At 39.2% G+C, this 25300-nt stretch overlaps 2 protein-coding genes across 7 annotated transcripts in view; both read left to right on the forward strand.

The window, feature by feature from the left end:
* Positions 1 to 1049: 1049 nt before the first annotated feature.
* Positions 1050 to 15134, forward strand: LOC113639775 (MORC family CW-type zinc finger protein 3-like). 4 transcript variants are annotated; one of them, XM_027141879.2, is made up of 18 exons: positions 1112 to 1170; positions 4331 to 4403; positions 5274 to 5406; positions 5572 to 5795; positions 6022 to 6178; positions 6512 to 6656; positions 6771 to 6899; positions 7034 to 7153; positions 7587 to 7684; positions 9917 to 10018; positions 10241 to 10369; positions 11295 to 11366; positions 11880 to 11951; positions 12046 to 12088; positions 12821 to 12878; positions 12975 to 13020; positions 13114 to 13647; positions 13824 to 15134. In XM_027141879.2, exons 1-18 carry the CDS (start codon positions 1132 to 1134, stop codon positions 13981 to 13983), a joined length of 2334 nt encoding a protein of 777 aa, XP_026997680.2. In that variant the 5' UTR covers positions 1112 to 1131; the 3' UTR covers positions 13984 to 15134. The 4 variants fall into 4 exon arrangements, with proteins under 4 accessions (XP_026997681.2, XP_026997680.2, XP_026997683.2 ...); XM_027141877.2 differs by lacking the exon at positions 1112 to 1170 and adding an exon at positions 2448 to 2550; XM_027141880.2 differs by lacking the exon at positions 4331 to 4403 and having other exon boundaries at positions 1050 to 1170.
* Positions 15090 to 25300, forward strand: part of LOC113639774 (MORC family CW-type zinc finger protein 1-like) — a 29956-nt gene continuing 19745 nt past the window's right edge. For all 3 annotated transcript variants that reach the window (XR_007140802.1, XM_047814993.1, XM_047814992.1), the window contains exons 1-8: positions 15090 to 15227; positions 16661 to 16733; positions 17129 to 17261; positions 17462 to 17685; positions 18093 to 18246; positions 18469 to 18616; positions 22492 to 22620; positions 22746 to 22865. Coding sequence is in view for 2 of the 3 variants with exons in the window: in XM_047814993.1 (XP_047670949.1) it covers positions 15189 to 15227; positions 16661 to 16733; positions 17129 to 17261; positions 17462 to 17685; positions 18093 to 18246; positions 18469 to 18616; positions 22492 to 22620; positions 22746 to 22865 (1020 nt within the window). In the remaining variant the exon portion in view is untranslated. The remainder of the gene's footprint in view (positions 15228 to 16660; positions 16734 to 17128; positions 17262 to 17461; positions 17686 to 18092; positions 18247 to 18468; positions 18617 to 22491; positions 22621 to 22745; positions 22866 to 25300) is intronic.

Consider the following 25300-nt stretch of genomic DNA (forward strand, 5'->3'; position numbering starts at 1 on the left):
ACTCTGTTATAACATTATTTCCCATAGAACAAAGAATTTCTTTTTTTAGATCTTTATTTCTTAAAGATCTTTACAAAGATGTTGAGCTATGCTGTTTTTATATGGTGTGTATTGTATACATATGCATTGCTGGACCTTATGTATTAAGGTTACCTTAAGGTTATGTATAAAAAAGGAGTTTGTGATTCATGTTGGGGTTGGTTTCATTGATGACCCGGTAATCATAGACACCAAACTAAATAAATATAAGGGGTGAAATGTCTAATGACTATGCAACCTACCATGAAGCTGTATTTTAGGCTACAGATTTTATAGTTTTTAGTTGCATACTAAAAAGACCTAGATCAAATCCACTCCTGTTAGATGAAGTGAATACAAAATACAAAGAAAAGTCACCATACTGTAATATTAAAAGGAAAAACAACAACAACAACAACAAAGAAACATGGGCCAAGGGAGTGAGTTGAATTTGACATAATGATGATGATGATGATGATGATGACGGTGATGATGATAATAATAATAGTATTATTAATAATAAACCTATTAGTAAGCAAGGTTTTTATGGTCCAAATCGTTTTTCATTCATACATTTACGAACTGAGTCCGGAAGTGAACAGCATTAGCAGTATAAACAGTCTCTCTGGATATTCATGTTGTTCATTTTAACTGTGAGACAGAAGCTATGACCAGCTGAAGTATTAATTGGGTTAAAAAGACATGTTAGGATTAAAATCCACTAGTCTTGAAACTTACGAAGGTAGAATTGGAGCAAAAAAAAATAATACTTAATAGGTTACATCAGAAAATCAGGTGCTAGGGTATGTGGATGTTTTGCGCCACATTCAGAGCAACTCTTGCAGAATGCATGAGCGTAATAGTTTCTTAAGTTGGAATTTCAAAAATAAGACTTGTGCACCTGAAATAAATCATTTCAGAAGGTGTAACTTTGTCTTGTGTTTGTGGAAGAGAAAAGTGTGTAATTCTTTTTTCTGTGACTACAATTTTCCTGATCCTGATATGTGACTTTTCATCAATTGCAAATTCTACTGTCACATGCTCAGATGTTTTGCATCAGCTACCTGTGCACTTGGCCCCGCCCACTCAGACCTGCTTCATTTCCTTACAACCATGGCAGCACAGACAGAGAGAGGAATACCTATAAGCACAGTAAGTAAACTTCATGTTATAACTTTACGCAGCAAACTGTAAAGCATATATACTGTGGCCGAGAAGTGCAAAACAATACCAAAGCGATGTGTAGTCCATGTGAGATTAAATAAACGTTCATACGTCCCTGAGTATACATATTTGGGTGATGCACACAGTCTTTATTTGTCCTTACTTGGCAACCATCAAGTAAAGGTGTCAGTGACATAATGTTGTTAAAGGACATTGTTGAACAACAGATGAACCTTCTGGGTAAAACACTGTGTCCCTGAAAATGTCCGGTTTGTTCGTGAAATATTTCTAATCCACCTTAAAACGCTAATGAAGTAGCAGTGTTTCGCCTGTAGATGGCGATAGTTAGTGTATAATAAACACCGTGAGTGCTCAAAATAGAAATATTGCTATACTTTATATTAGCAGTGTAACACAGGGGCATAATCTGTGTATGATCAATTCTTCAAGTAATTTCAAATAATATAGTTTTATACTATTGGACGTGGAACTTATCACCACACCAACATCTTGAATAATAAAAACTTTTATTCATTAACTAAAGATGTTTAAAAGCTGCATGAATTCTGCTTTAGCATGGATAATATAAACCTCAAGCTGCTTCTGTCTACGCAAAAAAATAAAAAATGTAAAAATGTCATGTAAAAATATCCAGACAGAGCATTTCAGGCTTTATAATGAAAAAAAACAATATTTATTTATTTATTTATTTATTTATTTATTTATTTATTTATTTATTACATTTTTTTTCTCATGGTGGTTTATTTATTTATTTATTTATTTATTTATTTATTGAGCAGTTCTGTTTAAATAAGCATAATAAAAAGTACAAAATCCCCATAACTGGTGTACAAAAGCTCCAACTGTATCTGCTATTAATCATAACGTGCTTTGAGGTCGTAAACAATTTGGCTCATTTAAATAACTACCAGAGAGCTGTTTCTTTTCCGATGAAACAAAACTTATACACTTACTGACACGTCCGTAAGTTTCATCCTAGAATTTTTTGGTCCACCTTAAAAAATCAATTCCGCCTCACACACACACACACACACACACACACACACACACACACACACACACACACACACACACACACACACACACACATACAAAAATATGGCTTTTTGATAACTGGGCCAAGGCACAAGATGAATTTGATGAAGAAGAGAAGCTTAATAAATGCTTAATGTTTTAGAGGTTTTACTAACATTATAGCACCAATTAACCATCTTTTTTCTCTTTTTCTTGAAGTTAAGACAAAAACACACAGAGCCGATCGGCCCTATACACTCACTATGCAAGTTGTGAAGGGCCCCGCAAATGATGCCCCACAAAATGAGAGTGAAATGCGAGAAAATCAATCAGGTGAACAGTAAAATTGATGCCGATCCTAAAGAGGTTGTTAAAGAGGGAGGTTTGTAGTGGGAGCAGTGGGGTGTCAAGTGTGAATGTGTGGCAAATGGTTTACATGGCTCATGGGTCAGGTAGGAGAATTTTGCTTAGGGCCCCACGGAGGTCAAAATCGGCTCTGAGCACACAACTTGTCATGTGAAATGGGAAAGTATAAATACTTCCATGAGCTATAAAATAACAACATATTACAGGTCCGTAGCCATCCTATTGAGGAGGGGGGGTGTTTTTTTTTTCTTTCAAAAAGTGGACATTTTTGCCATTTCAAATACTTCCTTTTGGTGACCTTTTATGCACAAATTTGTGCTGGATTAGCTTGTCTGCTGGTATCTTAACGAGCACACTTTTTGATGCACCTAGATTATTTACTGCATTGTTGCCAAATTGCTTCCTCATGTACCATCTTTGTCAGTCTTTACACAATTCATAAGTGTAAAGACCACACTAACAACAGAATAGTTTAATAAACTTTACTGAAATATTAATAATAATAATTTTCATCATCATTTCTTGACTCTCTGACAATTCCTCTTTGCTTGTTGCTGTATTTAATATAACCCCTCCCCCCATCATTCAAAGGCGATGCTTCACCGTTGCTTTGAATAGTGTATTGCAAGAACACTCTCTGAACTGCACGCACACACACACACACACACACACACACACACACACACACACACACACACACACACACACACACACACACACACACACACACACACACACACACACGTCCAGCTACAATAATGTATCATATTAATTTGAAACAGAAACCCAGGATATTTGTCACAAGCATTGATTAAAACAATTTGGACAATAATCACATAAAGGAAAACTACTTAAATTCTGGACCTTTGGCAGTGAGGGGGGTTCGTTCGAACCGCCCGAACACCCCCTGCCTACGGGCTTGTATTAGAATTAGTATATTAATGTAAACTTGTGATTTGACATGTGGCCAGAACTGAGAGCTCTGTAGTTATACACAACTAATCAACAACCTTCTGACCAATCAGAATTGGGACCTCAAGGCTTTTTGAATGCCAAAAGAAAAGCAAGATCTATTAAGAACGATAAGTGTTAACTTGTTAATTATTTATTAGAACATGTGTTTAGGTTAGAGCATTTCAGCATGTTGACTTGTCTAGGCTTGACTGACAGAATGGACTTATAAATAAATATTTCCTTGTTGGTTACAGTTTGGTTACAGTTATTCAGTAGAGTAATCAGGATTGCAAGATTGCAATTGTTTTTATACAAAATTTACATGTTTATGTAATTTATATAATTAAGTAATATTGAATAATTAAGTTCGATTTCCGCCTCCGCCTTGTGTGTGCGGAGTTTGCATGTTCTCCCCGTGCCTCGGGGGTTTCCTCCGGGTACTCCGGTTTCCTCCCCTGGTCCAAAGACATGCATGGTAGGTTGATTGGCATCTCTGGAAAATTGTCCGTAGTGTGTGTTTGTGTGAGTGAATGAGAGTGTGTGTGTGCCCTGCGATGGGTTGGCACTCCATCCAGGGTGTATCCTGCCTTGATGCCCGATGACGTCTGAGATAGGCACAGGCTCCCCTTGACCCGAGGTAGTTCGGATAAGTGGTAGAAAATGAGTGAGTGAGAACTTTGGCATTGCAACATCCTCCATGTGTTTATTTCATCACTATTATTTTCAAATCTTCTACAGTATATGTCTAGGAGTGTAATTATAGCTTCTTCATATAATATTTCCCTGATTAAAGGTTAGTCCACGTTATCTGCATGCAAACTCTACAAGCCACACTGGGCCCTTCAGTGCTATAGCAGCCCTGATTGGTGAGTCACCATTCATTCCAGTTTTATTACTCCTTATATGTCTGTTCGAGCAGGTACTGGTACAAAACTATAATTGGCCTGCATACTAATGAGTAATATAACTTTGCCATTTTCTGAAAGACAGACCTGTTTTTTTGTTAATTCCTCAATTTCATTTTTTTATTCTCATTCACTCACATCATATGATTAAAATACTCATAAAATAAATAAATAAAATGTAATCAATTGAAATTTCATATACACTACAGGGCACTAGACGACCAATCATAATATTAACATAGAAAGGAACAATCTAATTTATAAACTTTTTGAGCAAATACTTTGGGATTTTGTAATGCACCCCCACCCCACCCCCCATCTTCATTATTGATGGCTTTACATGTTCAAGGCATCCATTACAGAAAAAATAATGCTGTGTATTTTTCCTCCTCTAAATGCCTGTCAATATCAGGATTCAACATTTGGAATAATATTCTGGTATTTCCATCTGTAATTCTGAACATGTTACAGCAGTACCTGTAAATATACAGTAAACATACAGTATAGTCACTATTAAATATTTTGCACCCATTCAATTTCATTTACTAGTAATCAGTAGTCATAAAAATATTCAAGGGATTCTGTTGAGTGTGACAAGAACCTGATTTGCAGCATGGGGAATAAAAGGTTCAGCTGAATGAACTTATGCAAATCAGAGGCAGCAACTGAGTCGATCCAGTCATGACTCCAGAGGGAGTTTGTTTGGGGATTTGTTTGCATTTTTTCAAATGCCTTTTACAGCTAACTATGAATCCTCCTGGGAAGTGGGAAACAGGCAAGTAGTATGAGTAATAGTATTTGTTTTTTCCTGTATTTCTTCAATATTGACAGACAATGCTTATGACCCAGATGTCAGTGCAAAGCAAATCTGGATAGATAAAACAGTGTTCAAAGACCAGGATTGCCTCATCTTTATGGATAATGGAAAAGGCATGGATTATGACAAGATGCACAAAATGCTCAGGTAGGAGAGTGTTTATATAGCCTACATTATCCTTTAGAGGTCTTAATAAGTAATACGTAATAAGTAATACACTTTTCTGAAGATGCAGTTTGTTCAAATGTTTTTCAATTACAGGTACACAAATCAATCATTCATATGATCTCTTTCTCTCTTTCTCTCACTCAGTTTTGGCTTCAGTGATAAGCAAGCGGTAAAAGGCCATGTTCCAGTTGGTCTTTATGGTAACGGGTTTAAGTCCGGCTCCATGCGCTTGGGAAAGGATGCCATCGTGTTCTCAAAGAAAAATAACACCATGTGTGTGGGTCTTCTGTCACAGACTTACCTCGAGAGGACAGGAGCACAGAATGTCATAGTGCCTATTGTCGCATTCACAACCACTGGAGAGACTGATATCCTATTTGTAGAGAGATTAAAGAGAGCTTTTGATTAGTGATGTGAGTGGATATGTGCATTGAGCAAGAATTTGATAAAGCAGAAATGTTTACTACTACAGAAGAAAGAAGGTCATGAATGAAAACAATGGACATGAAAACAGTATCACTTATGAATATTTAAATGCTTACTGAGAGTTTAAATGTTCTTCTGTACAGTTTGGTCCTTAACCTTTTTGCTCACTCGGTGGTCCACAGAAGTATGAAGAGTGTCTCCATGATATTCTCACCCATTCTTTGTTTAGCACTAAGGAAGAACTGCTAACTGAGTTCAGAGCCATTAACGGCCCACACGGCACCAACTCCACTGGAACTCGCATCATCATCTGGAACCTTCGCAGGTAACCATGATGAAAGAGAGAGAAAGAAAAAGGGGATAAAACACAGAAAAGTGAGAGTACAGAAGCACTGTAGTTATAGATCTTTGTCATGTTTATTTTACAAAAGTAATGGTGAATACATTGTAGACCACACTGACTGATAAAGAGTAATGAGCATTAAGAAGATTCAGAGTTAAGTTATACATTTATTACAAAATTATTTTTGTTTCATCATTACATTTACAGTTCAGATACAGTATGTTTATTATATGTTTGTAATTGGTTGTCAGGTGCTCTGTAAATGTCAGGTGCTCTTTACTGGATTTTCTGATAATTACCTTTGTTGTGCCTTAGAATGTCCTCGGGTGAATTGGAATTTGACTTCTTGAAGGATCGTTATGATATTCGGCTCCCTGTTGATGTTAATGAAGTCAGCAAAGAGCCAAACAACGAGCCAGAGAGCCAAATATCACCACCAGAGAGTGAATATTCCCTGCGGGTGAGATTTAAACCATTGAATATTAAAATCATTCATTTTCCTCGTTTGACAGCTCACTGAGATTTCAGTTCTGACCGCATGGTCACATTTGTGTTTATTTTTCTTTTAATTCAGGCATACAGCAGTATCTTGTACCTAAAACCTAAAATGCAGATTATTATACGTGGGCAGGAGGTAAAAACTCAGCTCATCTCCAAAAGCCTAGCATATAGCATTAAGGACACGTACAAACCCACATTTCTCGTATCCTTTTCCAAATATTTGGTATAATATATTGTGTGTATTATATGATATCTCTTGAATGACTAAGATATTATTACTGTATAATGAAACAGATTTAATATTTTTACGGCATGATTCTTAAGTCTTTGTCTCAGAAAAAGAGAATTAAAATCACCTTTGGCTACAACACAAAAAGTAAAGAACATTATGGACTGATGATGTACCACAAAAAACGCCTCATCAAAGCCTATGAACCTGCTGCCTGTCAGCGTAAGGTAAGGATAATAGTTTTTATTCTCTAACACAATTTTTAAGTTGAGAAGTTGGGAAGAAAAAAAGTTGGGAAGAAAAATGAAAGCTAACTATACTGAACAAATGTTACATTTTAATGGTTGTACTGTATGTATAGCCACCATGCACACACTTATCGACAGCTAGAGGCTAGTGAAGTTTTTATGACATGAGAGTAGACAGGACCCAACCAGGGACCCTGGAGTGTTTAAGACAGCAGTAAACCATGCTCTTACCCATTATCCACCACATTCTAGAGTTATTTTATGACAAAATTATAACAAAGGATAAATCTAGGTTCTTTTATATAGGAACATTAACCTAAGTCTCTTTCATAAAATACATTGATACTTGTCTGCTAGACTAAGAATACCACATAATTCACATGTTTACATTGTTTTTGTGTTCTGTTACCAGGCCAACAAAATAGGAGTGCGAGTTATTGGGGTAATAAAGTGTGACTATCTCACACCAATGCACAACAAGCAGGACTTTGAGAAGACGGAAGAATACAGGTGTGTATAGTTATTGTTTCAGGTGTATAGTTATTGTTGTCAGAGGCCATAAGAGGTAAAAAAAAAATACATAACAATGCCCACAGAGAAAAGACTATGTATTGCATAGAATCACATTTTGTAATAGTATACAGTAATGGAGAGCTAAATTGATGGTTATGAATAGACAGGTGGCTTTTAAGGGGCTTTCTTCTCATGGCGAATGAGATTTTGCTTAGTTGCCTTTTAGTTGACATCTTTGAAAGACAGATGCAATGATTAATGCATCAATGGCCAGGATATCAAATATGACATGATTTTAAAATTGACCTATAACAACGACGATGCAATATACTTTAATTTATTTAGTGCTAATAAAATTATTTGGAGAGAGATGTTTAATGTGACAAAATGTCAGTCATTGTGTGATAATGAAAATATGACTAGGCCTAGACCAGGCCGCCCTTAGTGCTAATAAAATTATTTGGAGAGAGATGTTTAATGTGACAAAATGTCAGTCATTGTGTGATAATGAAAATATGACTAGGCCTAGACTAGGCCGCCCTTGTACCCAGTGCATTTATGACATAAAACATTCCAAAACTTAATATTTGAATTAAACAAAACATCAAATTATAGTGGTTATTAGCCTTGTTTTTCTGAGATTTAATTACACAGAATTTATGATAAATTCATTATTTTATAAAATGTCATAATACCGGGGCCCCCTGGAACCATCTCAGGGCCCCCGGTTTGAGAACCAGGGGCCTAGACTACTTGTTCTGAGCAGGTGTTATCAGTGAACAGGCTGTAAAAAAGTTGGCTAAGTCACAGACAATCATGAAAAACTAATCCTGATTATCTGGGAAACAGCAGTCAAAATGTCATTGTGTCAAACAAATTGTGAATTTGTTGTTAAATTCACATTAAAACTCGAGATCATGACTTACTCTGAGCTCAAAGTGATGCTCACTGCTCCAGTGGTTTTCTCTGTGGGTGATGGTGAACAATTCTAGGATATCCTTTTTTTTTCATTGGTTGTTGTGTTAAATCTTACCCAGATACAATAGTGCTATTTTCTGATTGGCTATTGTGTAGCCTCTTTTTTGATTGGCTGATAAGTGGCAGGCTGAACTAAGAACTCCAGGGGAGACACGCTTGATTCCTGCTCAGTTCCATAGAGAGAGCGGTGCAGACAGATACATTTTGGGCACTGAGGCATATTAAATATATGATAAATAGTATGTGTGGTGGGAGTGCGTGACAAAAGACCGAAATGAGTGACTGTCACACTCAATGCGTAACACTTGAGAGCTCTGTATCGGCAAGGTAAAGAGTCGAACCACCCAGACTGAGTTTGGGCTTGACACAATGCACTTTTTCAGATGCACTACTCCTTCTTCTACTCAGGCCACCATGGGCCTTTCCCTTTTCCATTCATGTCTTTTGAGAGAGAGAACTAAGCACATGGATATCATTTTGGTTGATTTTTTTTAATTTGTAAGAGAAATAAGCATAAACCTTCACGGTGAATGATCAGGATTAACTGAGTATTATAATTTTTTTTTTATCTGCCCTTGAGGAACATGCAACTTCCCTCCTTTCTTTGAAATATGGCACTGTGTAATGACATTATACAGTATGTACTTACTCATAAAACTTCCCCGTGCTCTTACACCTAACCAAATCATGTGTGTTTTAGACACATTGGTGTTTGTTGTAATGGTTTTACCGGTGATGTAAACTGCTGTGATGTAACGATATCTCAAAGCCCGTATCAAATCTAGACAATGGAGAAGCTTTTGGCCATGTGCATTATGTCTGGCTGCCAAATCTTTAGTAATGACTACCACAACCACTGAGGTTAGTGAACTTTTGTGGTTAGCCATTAGTTATTAGCTGACTCATTTAATGTCTTCTTCATTAGGGTGGTAATTCTTGAACACTACACTACACACTATGCAATACTGTATGTGCACATTAACAAGAGATTCTAATAGCTGGGTCATGGTGTAACCTTGTTTAAAAACAAGCATTTCCAAATGTATCTCCAAAATCAGCTGCTTACACTGGTTTCCCTTCTGCCATCAACTGTACAACTGTAGTATTATACAGTAGCATTCATTGGTGGAGTCTTCTGTTACCCACACATACAGTCTTGGATGCACAAATTCCTAGCTTATTAATGTGATTGATAGGTGTTTTGTGTATGGGAGTGAATCTGGTGTAATTAATGTTCTTTATTCTCTGCAGGAAAACTATGCAAAATGTAAGTACGAAGCTTGAGGAATATTGGAAGGAAGTCCGCTACAGACATCAGAAATCCAATTGCAGTGTACCTGTTGAAGAAGATGTGTGAGTAATTAAAACACACACACACACACACACACACACACACACACACACACACACACACACACACACACACACACACACACACACACACACACAGAGTATGCCAGTAGTTGCAATGTCTGTATGTTTCTATATCAGTCCTAAGACTGATAAAAGGATGGGTGAGGTTTATGAGAACATGAGTTGGTGCATAAAAATCTGTGTGTATGTGTGGACTTGCAGGGAGAAACCAGATCAAAACTGGGTGCAGTGTGATGGGTGTCTGAATTGGCGAAAACTTCCTGATGGCATTGATTTGTCGCAGCTCCCTACTCAGTGGTTCTGCTACATGAACCCTGATCCCCAGTTCAGGTGTGTTTGTGTCTGAAAAAGCTGGTGTATGTCTATTTTTGTGTGTTTCCCTATTCCCATGTGAGTGTTTCTGTCTTTGTGTGTGTGTGTGTTTGTACAGTTACAGTGAGCAAGACGGCGGAGCGGGGGTGAGGGGTCGGTGCCTTGTTCAGGGGCACCTCGGTCATGGCCGGCCCAAGACTCGAACCCACAACCTTAGGGTTAGGCAGGGGCGGTTCTAGACCTTTTTTAGGGTGGCTTCAGCCCCCCTGTCTGTGATCTCAACCACCCTAAAACTAAAAGTATAATTTTTACTTTCATAAATAAAAAATAAAAATTACGTTAAAATGCAGGACATGACATCGATGGGAAAGAAAATTATTCAGTTTCATCCAAGAGCGATTTTTTTACTTTGCTTTTACGTACATGCATGATAGTCTTTGATTAGTTTGTCATCAGCTGTCTGCTTTATTTGAACGGAGAAGCACAGAGACAGTCAGAGCTGGAGGCGTTTATTTATAACGTTAATCGGCTGAAAACCGCAAAGACCAAAAGCAGTGAAATATCACTATTCTTATTGATAGCACAAACAAAATATTAATGCAAACAATCCATTCAATACTAAATAAAAATAACATTTATTGATTTGGTTTTTGTCTTGTGAATATTTTTTTATTATTTTATTTTTTTTAATTTAAATTCTCACTGAGGGCTAAGCCCCCCTAAATATGAAATCCTAGAACCGCCCCTGGGGTTAGGAGTCAAACTCTCTAACCATTAGGCCACGACTTCGTCCAATGAGTTGTGCTCCAAATTTAGAACTGGGGTTCATTCACAAGGAAACATAGCACTGCAATAATTTGTACAAAATTAATTGTCATTTATAGGGTATATACAGTACAGTATTGTGTATCAGCTTACTCATTTGAGTGCGTAATTCTTTCAGGATTTGTACAGTTGAAGAGGAGCCAGAGGATTCGGATGATGAACTCAGATACCAGAAAATTTACAAACAGGAGTAATATAACCTGTTGTTTACAATAAACATTGTTTCATTGTACAATAAACAAAGTTTCATATAATGTTATATATAATCTTGTGACGGTTTTTGGCCTTAAAAGGTTGGGTTCGGGCACCAGGGGTAAAAACCACCACAATTATTAAATTAATTTAATCGTCAGAGACACTACACATAGGAACCACATCATCAATTCCACTACATGTATCAAGTAGAACCAGGAACCACAAGAAAGTTAATTTCAAAGTTTTCTATTCCAGTTTAATTCCAATCATATTACAGTATTTCAGTATATGTATTTCAGTACATCATATTCAACTCAAGAAAAAGAAAGAGAAGGAAACTGAGCAGAAAATATTCCCCCAATAATTTGTGCTCCAAATCAAAATTTTGAACTGGGGTTAATTCACAAGGAAAGATTGCACTGCAATAATTTGTACAAAATGAATTGTTATTTATAGGGTATATAGTGGTGTGTATCAGCTTACTCATGTGAGTGTGTAATTCTCTCAGAAGTTGTACAGTTGATGAGCTAGAGGATTCGGATGATGAACAACCCAGAAACCAGAAAACTTACAAACATGAGTAAGTAATACATCCTGTAGTTTACAGTAAACATATGTGTTTCATATAATGTTATATATACTGTATATAATTTTGCATATGTGTGTTTAAACAGTGAGAAAAATCAGAAGTTGCAAAAGGAGAAGAACAGACAGCAGGTGGGTTATGTTTTAACTTGATTTGTCAAGTGTCTTTTGGTTCTCTCACTGTATAGATCCAGGAAAACACTTCATTTTCTATCTGGCATTTGGGTTCAATCTGAGCCACGTAGCACCTGTAGCAATCAGAGTGATTACAGAATGGGACTTACAGTATAAAGATGCACTAATGTTGTTGCAGCATATTGTTGTTTTCAGGAACTGAAATTCATTTGTGCTGAGTGCGCTTCACATTTTGGGATTGCTAAATGGTGCAAGGATATTTACCAGACTAGCATTAAGCAGAACTGAAATACGTCACTATTACTCTGGTTACGAGAATCGATTCGATAATAATGATAGCAGGTGACAGTAAATAGATATGAATTCTGATGATGCTGATGTTAGCTTTGAGCACATAAAATGCTGATCTCTTAAAGACACAACAGGACCTTATGTGCCAGCTGAAACTTGGCATGAGAAGATTTATTTTAGACTTTTTCATAACCAAGGCAGCATTTATAAGACTTTGTACCTACATTTTGGAAACCTCTAAGTTTGTATGTTAACTTAGTTGTTAACCTTAGTTTGTAACAGGCTATGCTGTGGACTGCTTATGATAAGAAGTAAAAGCATTAATGAATTAACAGGCAGAAATCACAATACACATGCAGTAGGCTTGCATGTCAAATATCCTAGAACCTACCCCACATTGTAGGAACTGCTTTTATAACATTCTCTCTGTCTTAACAGAGCCCTGTTCAAGGAACACCTGACTCCCTGCTCAACTCCAATCCCCAGAGACATGCAAGTGAGGACCTATTTTTCATGTGTGCATATATACAGTATGTCTCTTTATTTATTGGTTTCAGGTATTACCAGTGTGAATCTATCATTACCTGTACAGGCTTCTGGTCTCATCAAGTCCCCACTCCCTGGCCTTTTTCATCAAGGTATTGGCATCTATCATTCACCATGTCTCCTGCTCCTTCACAATTACATGGGTTTAAGAAAATCGAAATGATTGAATTTCCCCTTAATTTCAGGAAGAAGAGAGCCATGGGCCCAAGCCAGGAGAATGAAGAAATGAAGAGAGCCAGAATAAGAGACTGTTTTGGCAGCAACACACAAAGCAGGCCATCAACATCCACAGCCTCACCTGAGTTCTGCTCCTCACCAATCCTAGACAATTGTGATGGTAATGGTGATCAAGCAGCATGGAAAGATAACAAAACATCTCTTATCCTTAGATACCCAGCTTTAAAGCTGGAAAAGGAGGATACAGAAATAATGGAAAAAGAACAGTGGAGCAAAAATGGAAAAAATGATAGCAATCCTTCTGACCACACACAGGTGGAGAGTCTAGAAAAGGTGCATTATAATTTGACAACTTCCTGTGAGAGCCTGAAGAAAGCTTTAGAGGACATGAAGAGAGAAATTGAAAAGGTCAAGGTATTTGCAGAAGATCGAGTGTTCAAGACAAATTTTCCTATATGCTCCCATGAAGAATGTACAGCAACTGCAGCAGAAACCTCCAACTCAGGAAGAGGGACAGATAACAGTACCCTACAGACATACAAGTAAGAGTTCTACTCTAGAGCAGTACATTACCAATAATATCTGTATTATATAGCTGTATGAATATACAATTTGTGCAGTTAAAATGATATAAAACTGTAATTATGTGGCTTTTGAGACAGTACCCATAGCCCTGACTTGTAACAGAAATAACTCAATAGAGTTTCTCCTCTTTTAGACTCAAATTAAGAGAACTCAGACAAACATTGGCCCGTCTCCTGGTCACTCTCGCCCCTGATCTGGACCTTCAGCATGTGAATTACGATTGCGATGCCATTGATGAGATTCTCGTTAAGGTTGTAAATGAGATGTCCCCTGCAGAGACAGCCTCTACATAGAAAAGATGGTGACCAGATGAGCAAAAACTTTTAAGTCACATTAATCATTTGGTTGTTTTAATGCATAAATAACTACATACACTGTTGTTTTTGACAAGACATTAAGATTTTTATTGCATGCCTTGTGATTGATTAAGTGGAATGTGAGAAATTGATTTGCACCCAAGTTTGCCATCAATAACATTTAATTATGTTAATTATATTAATATATAATTAATTCACGTGCCTATACAATCAAGCAAATGATCTTGTTATACGTGTTTTCTTAAAGATTAAAAATTCTTAATTCTTTTGTAATGGCAAAATTTTTCAGTGCTTCTTTTTTATTATTTTATTTTCCTCCTGGTCTGTTTTTGTAAATGTCTAATCATAAATGAGGGATTGGTACAATGTTTTACTTCTTTTTCCCTTTTTGTGGTTTCCTTCACTATGGTTACTGACTTCCTGTTTGTGCCAATGCTTGTGCACCATCAAGGAAGTGTTCATTGTTATGCACATCAGTGTAAGATATATCCTGTTATCATTCAAGACTTTAAAGTTTGGTGTAAAGTCTACAAACTTTCTAAAACTAGTCATTTTCTTGCAAAATATTATCAATAAATATACCCACTCCTATTGAGATGCATCATTTCTTAAGACTATAAAAAATATACCCATTTAAATTTTAAAATTGTTTAAATTCCTATTACAAAAGAAAATTTCAGCCACTATGTGTATTGTGAAGTATGTTTTTGTATTTTAAAACTACATTTTGTATTTAAAACAATTAAATCTCATTTTTAACCTCATTCTTAACTTCTAAAATGTTGTTATCTATATACTGATAGATAGATGTTCTTTTGTTGTTATTGCATACTGTAGAAATAAAAATCTGTACACAATGACAGATTTTTCCTTGGCCACTACAGTCAGAAATGAAACAAAAGGGCATAAATCTGATTTTTTTTTTATGGCTGCTACATACTATGCAGTAAACCATATAGACTGTAGCCTATACATATATAAATTCAAAATCTGAAATGTAACCAATCACTGAATGTATATTTAGCCCCCACCCTTAAAACATCAAGGGGGGAGGGATGTGTGTGTTCTTGAAGTCAGTCAAATCTGTGCTTTGTTCCAATAATGTAATAAACCTGCAAAGAATCACAGTTTCCTGTTTCTACTTATTTTGAATCTAACAACAGTTTTGTAACTAAATAAAAATGGCATCACCAACAAAAAGTGGAATACCATTATCTGTGGTAAGTACTTACAGCCTGGTTTTGCTATAATTTCTTTTGTCTTTACAAGACAGGTGTTGGGACATTGAAAATAGTATTTACAGTAAGTGAAACTTTCATCTAAGTGATATTTTTGTGCATTTCACACAAACACTCATTCATTCACACAAACTCTCACTCACTCACTCACTCTCACTCTGTCTGTAACCGTATAAAAGTATTATTTATAAATGGGGCACAGAGCACAAGATCCGTGGCTTGGTGGAGCTAAGATACTGCTTCAGGTTTCAATCTCTCACCACAGTTGACCTGTTTTAGCATTTCAACCTGCTAATCCTGCAGGGGGCGCCGTGGTGTGCAGAGCCACACAGGCTTGGCCTGCTGCCATGTAAGCCTTAGACACAAGGGCTGAGGTGGCTCTACACGGATTAGAAGGAAGTGCAGGCTTCCTCCATGATTGCGATGGAGGGGAGAGAGCAAGCGTCTCAACTCTATGCATGGTCACATACCCATGATTTTCGAGCTCTACAATGGGCGGAAGAAATTAGAAGTGGCGACTGAAAAGTGGTCTGATCAGAAAACGCAATCCCCTACTCACCTACATCGAGCATGGAGTCAGAGGAGAGTGCAAGAGAAAGGGATTGCTTATATTGCTTATAAATTGTAAATCCTGCCAATACATGGACTCATTGGTACATATTACCTTAGCCATGTGTCCTATCCAATCCATTAAATTGGAGTGTGTGCTGTTACGCCTTAGCGCTTTGACACACTTTCTCAAAAAAGCATTGCCATTGTGAGGCATTTTCCATCTCGTCAGCCTTGACAAGGCATCAAGTTCTCTCGAAAGGGATCCCTTTCACATATCAATATGTATGCAGATTAAATCAAACTGTCCCTATGTACACATAATTTCTCATAATTTCACATTTTTCTTTGGGTTAATTTCCATATTGACAGACAATGCTTATGACCCAGATGTCAGTGCAGAGGTAACTATCCCAATATATCATATTTCTCACTGACTCTGACTGAAATTAGTTGATCACAAAAAGACTTTTATGGCTGCTATACACAATGCAGAAAACCATATATACTGTCGCCTATACAGTACATGCATAAATTCAAAATCTGTATGTAAATCACTGAATGTATATTTAGCCTCGTATATTCAAGTGAAGGTTTCATTTAGGTGTTATTTACAGTATATGCAGTTTACCATCTCTCTCTCTCTATATATATTGCTCTTTTTTAATGGTATATATGACATCATGGTATATATATATATATATATATATATATATATATATATATATATATATATATATATATATATATATATATATATATATATATATTGCTCTTTTTCATGGTCTCTCTCTATAACCATATGCAATGATTATTTATAAATGTTGTATGTATTCATATTTATAACACTTGTTTTCCTCATAAAGATTAATCCACAGTTCCTGCATACAAACTCCACTAGCCATAAGTGGCCATTCAGTGCTGTTGCAGAACTGATTGGTGAGCCAAACGTCTTTATTCTATTCTTTAAGAACACAACTAGATCTTACTATACAGCTTATGCAGTTGCTACAATACCAATGATGAACACAAAAAAAACACCAAACTTGCAAACAACACATACTATTAATAAGCACTTAATCAGTGGCCAAGAGGTTTGGAAAATTGTATTGCTAAATATATTAAGCTGTTATTAATGATCAGTCTATCTAATTTTAATGGTTGACTTGTTTTCTCTCTTTTTGTGGTCTCTCACTTTCTGCTTTGTATACTCTGTTTAATATCCTTTTTTCCTGATTACTGGAAATATGTTAAACATAAAACAGAGTTTAAGAGGAAAAACTCTTTTACATTTAGTTTCATATTTTTCTTTGGCTCTATTTCCCTATTGACAGACAATGCTTATGACCCAGATGTCAATGCAAAACAATTGTGGATCACTAAAACAGCAGTCAAAGGCCAGGACTGCCTCATCTTCATGGACAATGGAAACGGAATTGACTATGATAAGATGCACAAAATGCTTAGGTCTGTGCATGAATTATCATACTGAAAAGATTTAGACAATAGTACACAAAACACTATTCACAATTCACCCAGTCTATTTATCACAATGACAAAATCATTCTCTCTCTCTCTCTCTCTCTCTCTCTCTCTCTCTCTCTCTCTCTCTCTCTCTCTCTCTCTCTCTCTCTCTCTCTCTCTCTCTCTCTAAATATATATATCAGTTTTGGCTTCAGTGATAAGCAAGCGGTCAGAGGCCATGTTCCAATCGGTCTTTATGGGAACGGCTTTAAGTCAGGCTCCATGCGCTTGGGGAAGGATGCCATCGTGTTCTCAAAGAAAGCCAACATCATGTGTGTGGGTCTTCTGTCACAAACATACCTCAAGAAGACAGGTGTAACAACTGTCATAGTGCCTATTGTCATGTTTACTAAGACAAGACAGCGTGATATCCTTTAAATAACACAGAGAGATAGCGTTGCCATAGCGTCAGCCTTGATGCAGCATCGAATTCTCTCGAAAGGGCAGAAGTTTCATAGGAATGAAAGATGGCAATACAAGAGCCTTTTCTGCAAGAGAGGGTGATTAAAAAATAACCTTAAACTGTCACACTATTTTTGAGTTTGGCCATTTTGTATTGAAAATATATTATGCTGTAACTACTATAAATTAATGAGTGTATGTGGTATAAACAAATATGAATATATTTATATATATATATATATATATATATATATATATATATATATATATATATATATATATATATATATATATATATATGAAGTTATATGAAATAGAAATACAATATGTGAGGTACATCTGTGTTGTTTGATCCTTAACTTCACTGCTCACTCGGTGCTACACCAGAGCATGCAGAGAGTCTTAATGATATCATGACATATTCTTTGTTTAACACTGAGGAAGAACTGTTGTCTGAGTTCACTGTCATTGAAAACCTATGCACCAACTCAAGTGGAACACGCATCATCATCTGGAACCTACACAGGTGAACATGCATAGCGTTACTGATTTACTTTAGTTTTATATGAGAGGTCTGTAAAAAGTATAGTTAATAAAAGTATAGTTAATAATATAAATGTGACAAATATGTTTTAGACAGGATAACCTTATTTGGCAAAAGAGCTGAGGACTAAGAAAAAATGTCTGGGTTATAAGAAAAATACCATAAATCCACAATTTGTTTCCTCCTCTCATTATTCTGCTGCAGAGGATCTTCTGGAGAGTTAGAATTTGATTTCAAGAAGGATCCCTATGACATCCGGATCCCTGTTGATGTGTACGAGAGCACTAGGGCACAAACCAGGCGGCAAGCAGGGAGTTGCATTTCAGTGCCTAAGAGTGAATATTCACTACGGGTGAGAATTTAACCAGAAAATGTTATATGGATATTTGGCTGTTGGAGTCCACTGATAAAAGGGATAATTTCAGAAAGATGGAAAATGAAGAAAAAAAATCCAGCCCATTGTAGACCTTTTTGAAAGGTCTTTTTGAAATAATTTTAAAAGACATGTCTGGCACAAAAAGAAGAATGCTTATTACCTAAAGAAAGCCATAGCCAAGGTATGTAGTGTGGTGGCAGAATCATGGTTTTCTTCATCTGTGATATAGCTGAAAATACCAGAAATCACTGATGTCGCTAAATACATTACATTTACAACATTTAGCAGAAGCCCTTATCCAGAGTGACTTACATTTTTTATCTAATTTTTATACAACTGACCAATTGAGGGTTAAGGGCCTTGCTCAAGGGCCCAGCAGTGGCAGCTTGGTGGACGTAGGAGTCAAACTCACAACCTTCTGATTGGTAGCCCAACACCTTAACCACTAGGCTACCACATTCACATATCCTTACTGGCCAAATAATGGCTTAAGATATAGAAAAGTCCTTTTGTTCAATAACGACCCATCCATCCATCCATCCATCCATCCATCCATCCATCTTCTACCACTTATCCGGGGCCGGGTCGCGGGGGCAGCAGGCTAAGCAGGGACACCCAGACTTCCTTCTTCCCAGACACTTCCTCAAGCTCTTCCGGGGGAATACCGAGGCGTTCCCAGGCCAGCCGAGTGACATAGTCCGTCCAGTGTGTCTGAGGTCTTCTCTGGGGCCTCCTCCTGGTTGGACATGCCCAGAACACCTCCCCAGGGAGGCGTCCAGGAGGCATCCGGAACAGATGCCCGAGCCACCTCAGCTAACTCCGCTCGATATGGAGGAGCAGCGGCTCTACTCTGAGCTCCTCCTGAGAGACCGAGCTCCTCACCCTATCTCTAAGGGTGACTCCACCCTGCGGAGGAAACTCATTTCGGCCTCCTGTATCCGGGATCTTGTTCTTTCGGTCATGACCCAAAGCTCATGACCATAGGTGAGGGAAGGAACGTAAATCGACTGGTAAATAGAGAGCTTTGCCTTGCGACTCAGCTCTTTCTTCACCACAACAGACCGGTATATCGACTGCATCACTGCAGAAGATACACCGATTCGCCTGTCGATCTCCCGCTCCATCCTTCCCTCACTCGTGAACAAGACCCCAAGTTACTTAAACTCCTCCACTTGGGGCAGGAGCTCTCCAACAACCTGAAGAGGGCAAGCCACCCTTTTCCGGCTGAGAACCATGGCCTCGGACTTGGAGGTGTTGATTCTCATGCCCGCCGATTCACACTCGGTTGCAAACCATCCCAGTGCACGTTGAAGATCCTGATTTGAGGAAGCCAACAGGACAACATAATCTGCAAAAAGCAGAGACGAAATCCTGTGGTCCCCAAACCGGACTCCCTCCGGCCCCCGACTGCCCCTAGAAATCCTGTCCATATAAATAATGAACAGGACCGGTGACAAAGGGCAGCCCTGCCAGAGTCCAACATGCACCGGGAACAAGTCTAACTTACTGCCGGCAATGCGAACCAAACTCCTGCTCCAGTCATATAAGGACCGGACAGCCCTTAGCAGAGGGCTCCCAAACCATACTCCCAGAGCACCCCCCACAGGTCACCATGAGGGACACAGTCGAATGCTTTCTCCAGATCCACAAAGCACATGTGGACTGGTTGGGCAAACTCCCATGAACCCTCCAGCAACATAGCGAGGGTATAGAGATGGTCCAATGTTCCATGACCGGGATGAAACCAACATTGTTCCTCCTGCATCCAAGGTTCGACTATCGGCCGTATTCTCCTCTCCAGTACCCTGGCATAGACTTTTCTGGGGAGGCTGAGGAGTGGGATCCCCGTGTAGTTGGAACACACCCTCCGGTCCCCCTTCTTAAACAGAGGGACCACCACCCCAGTCTGCCAGTCCAGAGACACTGTCCCCAACCTCCACGCGATGTTGCAGAGGCGTGTCAACCTAGACAGCCCCACAACATCATGAGACTTGATGGACTCTCTAATACTCCGGAGTTGCCTGTGGTGAGGCACCCCTGGTGCCTCGCCACTGAGGAGCTACCTCAGTGACCTCAGCTTGGGGGATCAACGAGTCCACAACTGAGCCCTCTGCCTCTGCTTCCTCAGTGGAAGACATGTCGGTGGGGTTGAGGAGAACCTTGAAGTACTCCTTTCACTGTCCGAGGATGTCCCCGGTCGAGGTCAGCAGATTCCCACTCCCACTGAAAACAGTGTGGGCAGGGCACTGCTTCCCCCTCCTGAGGCACCGGACGGTTTGCCAGAATTTCTTCAAGGCCAGCTTATAGTCCTTCTCCATGGCCTCACCAAACTCCTCCCAGACCTGAGTTTTTGCCTCCACAACCACCCGGGCTGCAGCTTGCTTGCCCCTCCGGTACCTATCAGATGCCTCCGGAGTCCCCCGAGCCAACCAGGCTCGATAGGACTTCTTCTTCAGCTTGATGGCATCCCTTACTTCTGGGGTCCACCACCGGATTCGGGGATTGCAGCCACGACAGGCACCGGAGACCTTAGGGCCACAGCTCTGAGCGGCTGCGTGGACAATAGAGGTGGAGAACATGGTCCACTCGGACTCAATGTCACCCCCTGTTGGTGGTCATCAGTTGACAGCTCCACCCTCTCTTTACCCAAGTGTCCAAGACATATGGCCGGAGGTCAGATGAAACAACCACAAAGTCGACCTCCGACCTAGGGTGTCCTGGTGTCATGTGTACTGATGTACACCCTTATGCTTGAACATGGTGTTCGTTATGGACAAACTGTGACTAGCACAGAAGTTCAATAACAGAACACCACTCGGGTTCAGGTCGGGGGGGCCGTTCCTCCCAATCATGCCCCTCCAGGTGTCACTGTCGCTGCCCATGTGAGCGTTGAAGTCCCCCACTAGAACGACGGAGTCCCCAGTCGGAGCGCTTTCGAACACCCCTTCCAGAGACGCCAAGAAGGTCGGGTACTCTACACTGCCATTTGGCCAGTAAGCACAAATAACAGTGAGAGACCTATCCCCGACCTGAAGGCGCAGGGAAACAACCCTCTCGTTCACAGGGGTGAACTCCAACACATGGTTGCTGAGCTGCGGGGCTATGAGCAAGCCCACAGCAGCCCGCCGTCTCTCACCACAGGCAACTCCGGAGTATTAGAGAGTCCAGCCTCTCTCAAGGAGTTGGGTTCCAGAGCCTAAGCTGTGTGTGGAGGCGAGCCCAACTATCTCTAGTCGGTATCTCTCAACCTCCGGTACCAGCTCAGGCTCCTTCACCCCCAGCGAGGTGACATTCCATGTCCCTAGAGCCAGATTCCGTGTCCGAGGATTGGGTCGCCGAGGCTCCTGCCTTCGACTGCCACCCAATCCACATTGCACCAGCCCCTTACGGTTCCTCCTGCAGGTGGTGGGCCCACAGGAGATTTGCCTGGGAGACCCTACCAGGGGCAGAAAGCCCCAGACAACATATCTCCTAGGATCATTCGGGCACGCAAACCCCTCCACCAATAACGACCCAAAGTAAAACAATAAGTGAATGTAAAAAATGCACATTTTGCAATGGCCCAGTCAAATCAAAACCTGTGAAATGAAAGAGGGAAAACCCCTCCACAAATTGACAGATCAGGAACATTTTTGCAAGGAACACTGTAAAAATATCTATGTAATGTATATGCTTTGAGACAAGTGTGAGTTGATACTGTATGCAGGTGAGTGAAAATGTGCTAATTTCTGAACTGAATTGAAGTGAGGTTTTGCAGGAGCTCCTACTCAAATCTGCAGGTACAGTCTCAAGATTAAGTTCAACTATTGATCAATGTATATTCAAAGCTGTTTATTTCTCTCTTACTTCAGGCATACTGTAGTATTCTATACCTGAAGCCAAGAATGCAGATTATCATCCAAGGGCAGAAAGTGGAAACTCAGTTTGTCACAAAGATTCTAGCAAATGTCTTCACAGACAAATACAAACCTGCTGGTCTTGTATCCTTTTTTGACAAATAATAGAGCACCAGAATGTAAAAAACAGCTAATGATACACTAGTAAGAGCTACTTATTAAATGTTTCAAATATTTTTAATGCTATGGTCCTTAAGTCTTTGTCTCAGAAAAAGGGAATAACAATCACATTTGGCTACAACACAAAGAGCAAAGATCACTACGGATTGATGATGTACAACAAAAACCGCCTCATCAAAGCCTATGAGCGTGTCGCCTGCCAGCGTAAGGTGAGAATCATATAGGTCGATGTTTTAATCATAAAGTTTCTTTTTAGTATCATAAGGGTTTATACATGTTTTATATTTATTTTACATACAATCACAGAACATGTAGGACAACTGATCAGAAATAGACAGATAAACAATGATAGCCAGATAGGGACAGAGCCGACCGGCCCTATACAGTACGCTCACTACGCAAGTTGCGTAGGGCCTCGCAAATAACGCAAGGCCCTGCCTTCCCATGCCTCATTTTACATTCATTCATTCATTCATTCATCACGGGTCACGGGGAGCCTGTGCATCAGGTGTCATCGGGCATCAAGGCAGGATACACCGTGGACGGAGTGCAAACCCATCACACACACTCTCATTCACTCACGCAATCACACACTACGGACAATTTTCCAGAGATGCCGATCAACCTACCATGCATGTCTTTGGACTGGGGGAGGAAACCGGAGTACCCGGAGGAAACCCCCGAGGCACTGGGAGAACATGCAAACTCCACACACACAAGGCAGAGGCGGGAATCGAACCCCCAACCCTGGAGGTGTGAGGCAAACGTGCTAACCACTAGCTGTGCAGTGCTGCCAGTGCAAGTGTGAATGTGTGGCAAATGGTTTACATGGCACAGGGTCAGGTAAGAGGGCTGTGGATAGGGAATACATAGAACGATGCAAAGAGTCTGAATTTATTATATTCACTATTATATCTGCACTATTTCTAAGTCCCCATAGAGAAATGTGTTCTATGGACCATGTTAAATGCTATGTACAAAAGGTCAGATTTTCATTATGTCTAGTCACTTCTATTGAAGAATGTGTCTTTTTTCCCTTGTCATGGAAATTCTATTCTGTTAATCAGAGATAATTGTTCAAGTGAACTTTCCCTAAGTTGCAGAGAAGAACACAGCAGAGTCCTGTGGAATATCAAACTTCTTTTTTCAATGCAAAAAAAGTCAGCAAGTGTGAAGTCAGCCTGTCCCAACCTAAGTCTGAACAGAGTGAGTTAGTTGGATGTAAGGCAGTTCTCTATTTATATATAGAGCTACGTGTGTGTCGCGTGACTTCCTCTATTCTTGTCGTAGCACGAGCAGTGCAACAGTCTTGTCATTGCACAAGCAGTGTAACGGTCATGCCGTTATTCTCTGTTATTTCCACACCCCTGCAGCCTGCAATGTTTTTGTCTCTTCAGCCTAGTTTGCAACTGGAAACAGTTCAGTTCCCCTTTGTTACTTTTTTGCTGTTCCTAGTTTTTGGTGTGTGAGTGTCTTGGTACAGAATGTTCAATGTTCATTTTTGTTATTCCATCCATTTTTGTCTTCACTGTCTTTTGTCCTGCACTGTCTTGTCTGTATTGTTTGTCTTGTCCTGCACTGTTTGCACCAGGTTGCACAGTTGCACTTTAGTCTTCTGCTCTGTCTTTGCTTTAATGTAGCACCACAATCCTAGAGAAATGTTGTCTCAATTCACTGTGTTCTGCAACAGCTATACATGGTTGAAATGACAATAAAAGCATCTTGACTTCACTTGACTTGACATGTGTGCTCAGAAAAGAAGCACAAAGTACGGTGGCTGAGAAGTGCAAAACAAATTAACAAATCTGGAAACAGATTAACAAATCCTAAAACAAATTAACAAATCCGAAAACACAACAAGAAGTCAGACAACCCAGAAACGGTAGATATCATTTTTGAATGGAAACTTACTGATCATTGTAAAGTTCTCCGTTTAAATATAAGAAAATAACAGAATTAATCCACAGTAATCCATTCCATCCATCCATTCCAACTTTTCCCTGCGGCAGACTGTTGTACTTCATGTATACCTTGAGTGACAGGTGTTTTGTCCAATGATCGGTACGTGTTCCAATCACAAACTATACCAACCTCTTCCGGGTTGTTTGAATTGTTGTTGTGTTTTCGGATTTGTTAATGTGTTTCATGCACCGATTCAGACAACCCAGAAAAGGTATCTGTAGTTTGTGATTGGAAACTTACCGATCATTGGATTAGTGATGGGAAGTTCGGTTCTTTTCCACGAACCGGTTCTTTCGGACAGTTCGTTTTAATGAACCAGTTCAAGAAGTTCTTTTACGTCCTGACGTAATGATGTCATTCACAATGATGTAATGACGCAAATTCCATCATCCCACTGCCTGCAGATATTAATACAATCAATTTAACACATTTGAAAAGTTCTTTGTAATCATAACTTTAGTTGAATACGTTTCTTACATTTAAGTTTTGCAACTAAAACACCCAGTACAGGCATTGATGTGCAAATGTGGATGTTTTACGTGTCTTAAAGACGAAAATTACAAAAACCGGCATAGGTTTGGGAACCTTTACTGATTTTGTTGATTTATTTAGTGAAAGAAAGTAAAGACAGCCAGTGCCCTTTTTCAGGGACAGTAGTTAGTCCTCATTTATGCTGAAAATA

The sequence above is a fragment of the Tachysurus fulvidraco genome, chromosome 6 (assembly GCF_022655615.1).
Source record: "Tachysurus fulvidraco isolate hzauxx_2018 chromosome 6, HZAU_PFXX_2.0, whole genome shotgun sequence".
Classification (NCBI taxonomy): domain Eukaryota; kingdom Metazoa; phylum Chordata; class Actinopteri; order Siluriformes; family Bagridae; genus Tachysurus; species Tachysurus fulvidraco.

Bases quoted from the DNA above. Each gene is read 5' to 3' on its own strand.
- LOC113639775 (XM_027141877.2), top strand. From the start codon at position 2,506: ATGATGCCCCACAAAATGAGAGTGAAATGCGAGAAAATCAATCAG. The intron at 2,551-4,330 runs GTGAACAGTAAA...CCCTGATTAAAG, and splicing joins AATGCGAGAAAATCAATCAG to GTTAGTCCACGTTATCTGCA. The intron at 6,179-6,511 runs GTAACCATGATG...GTTGTGCCTTAG, and splicing joins ATCATCTGGAACCTTCGCAG to AATGTCCTCGGGTGAATTGG.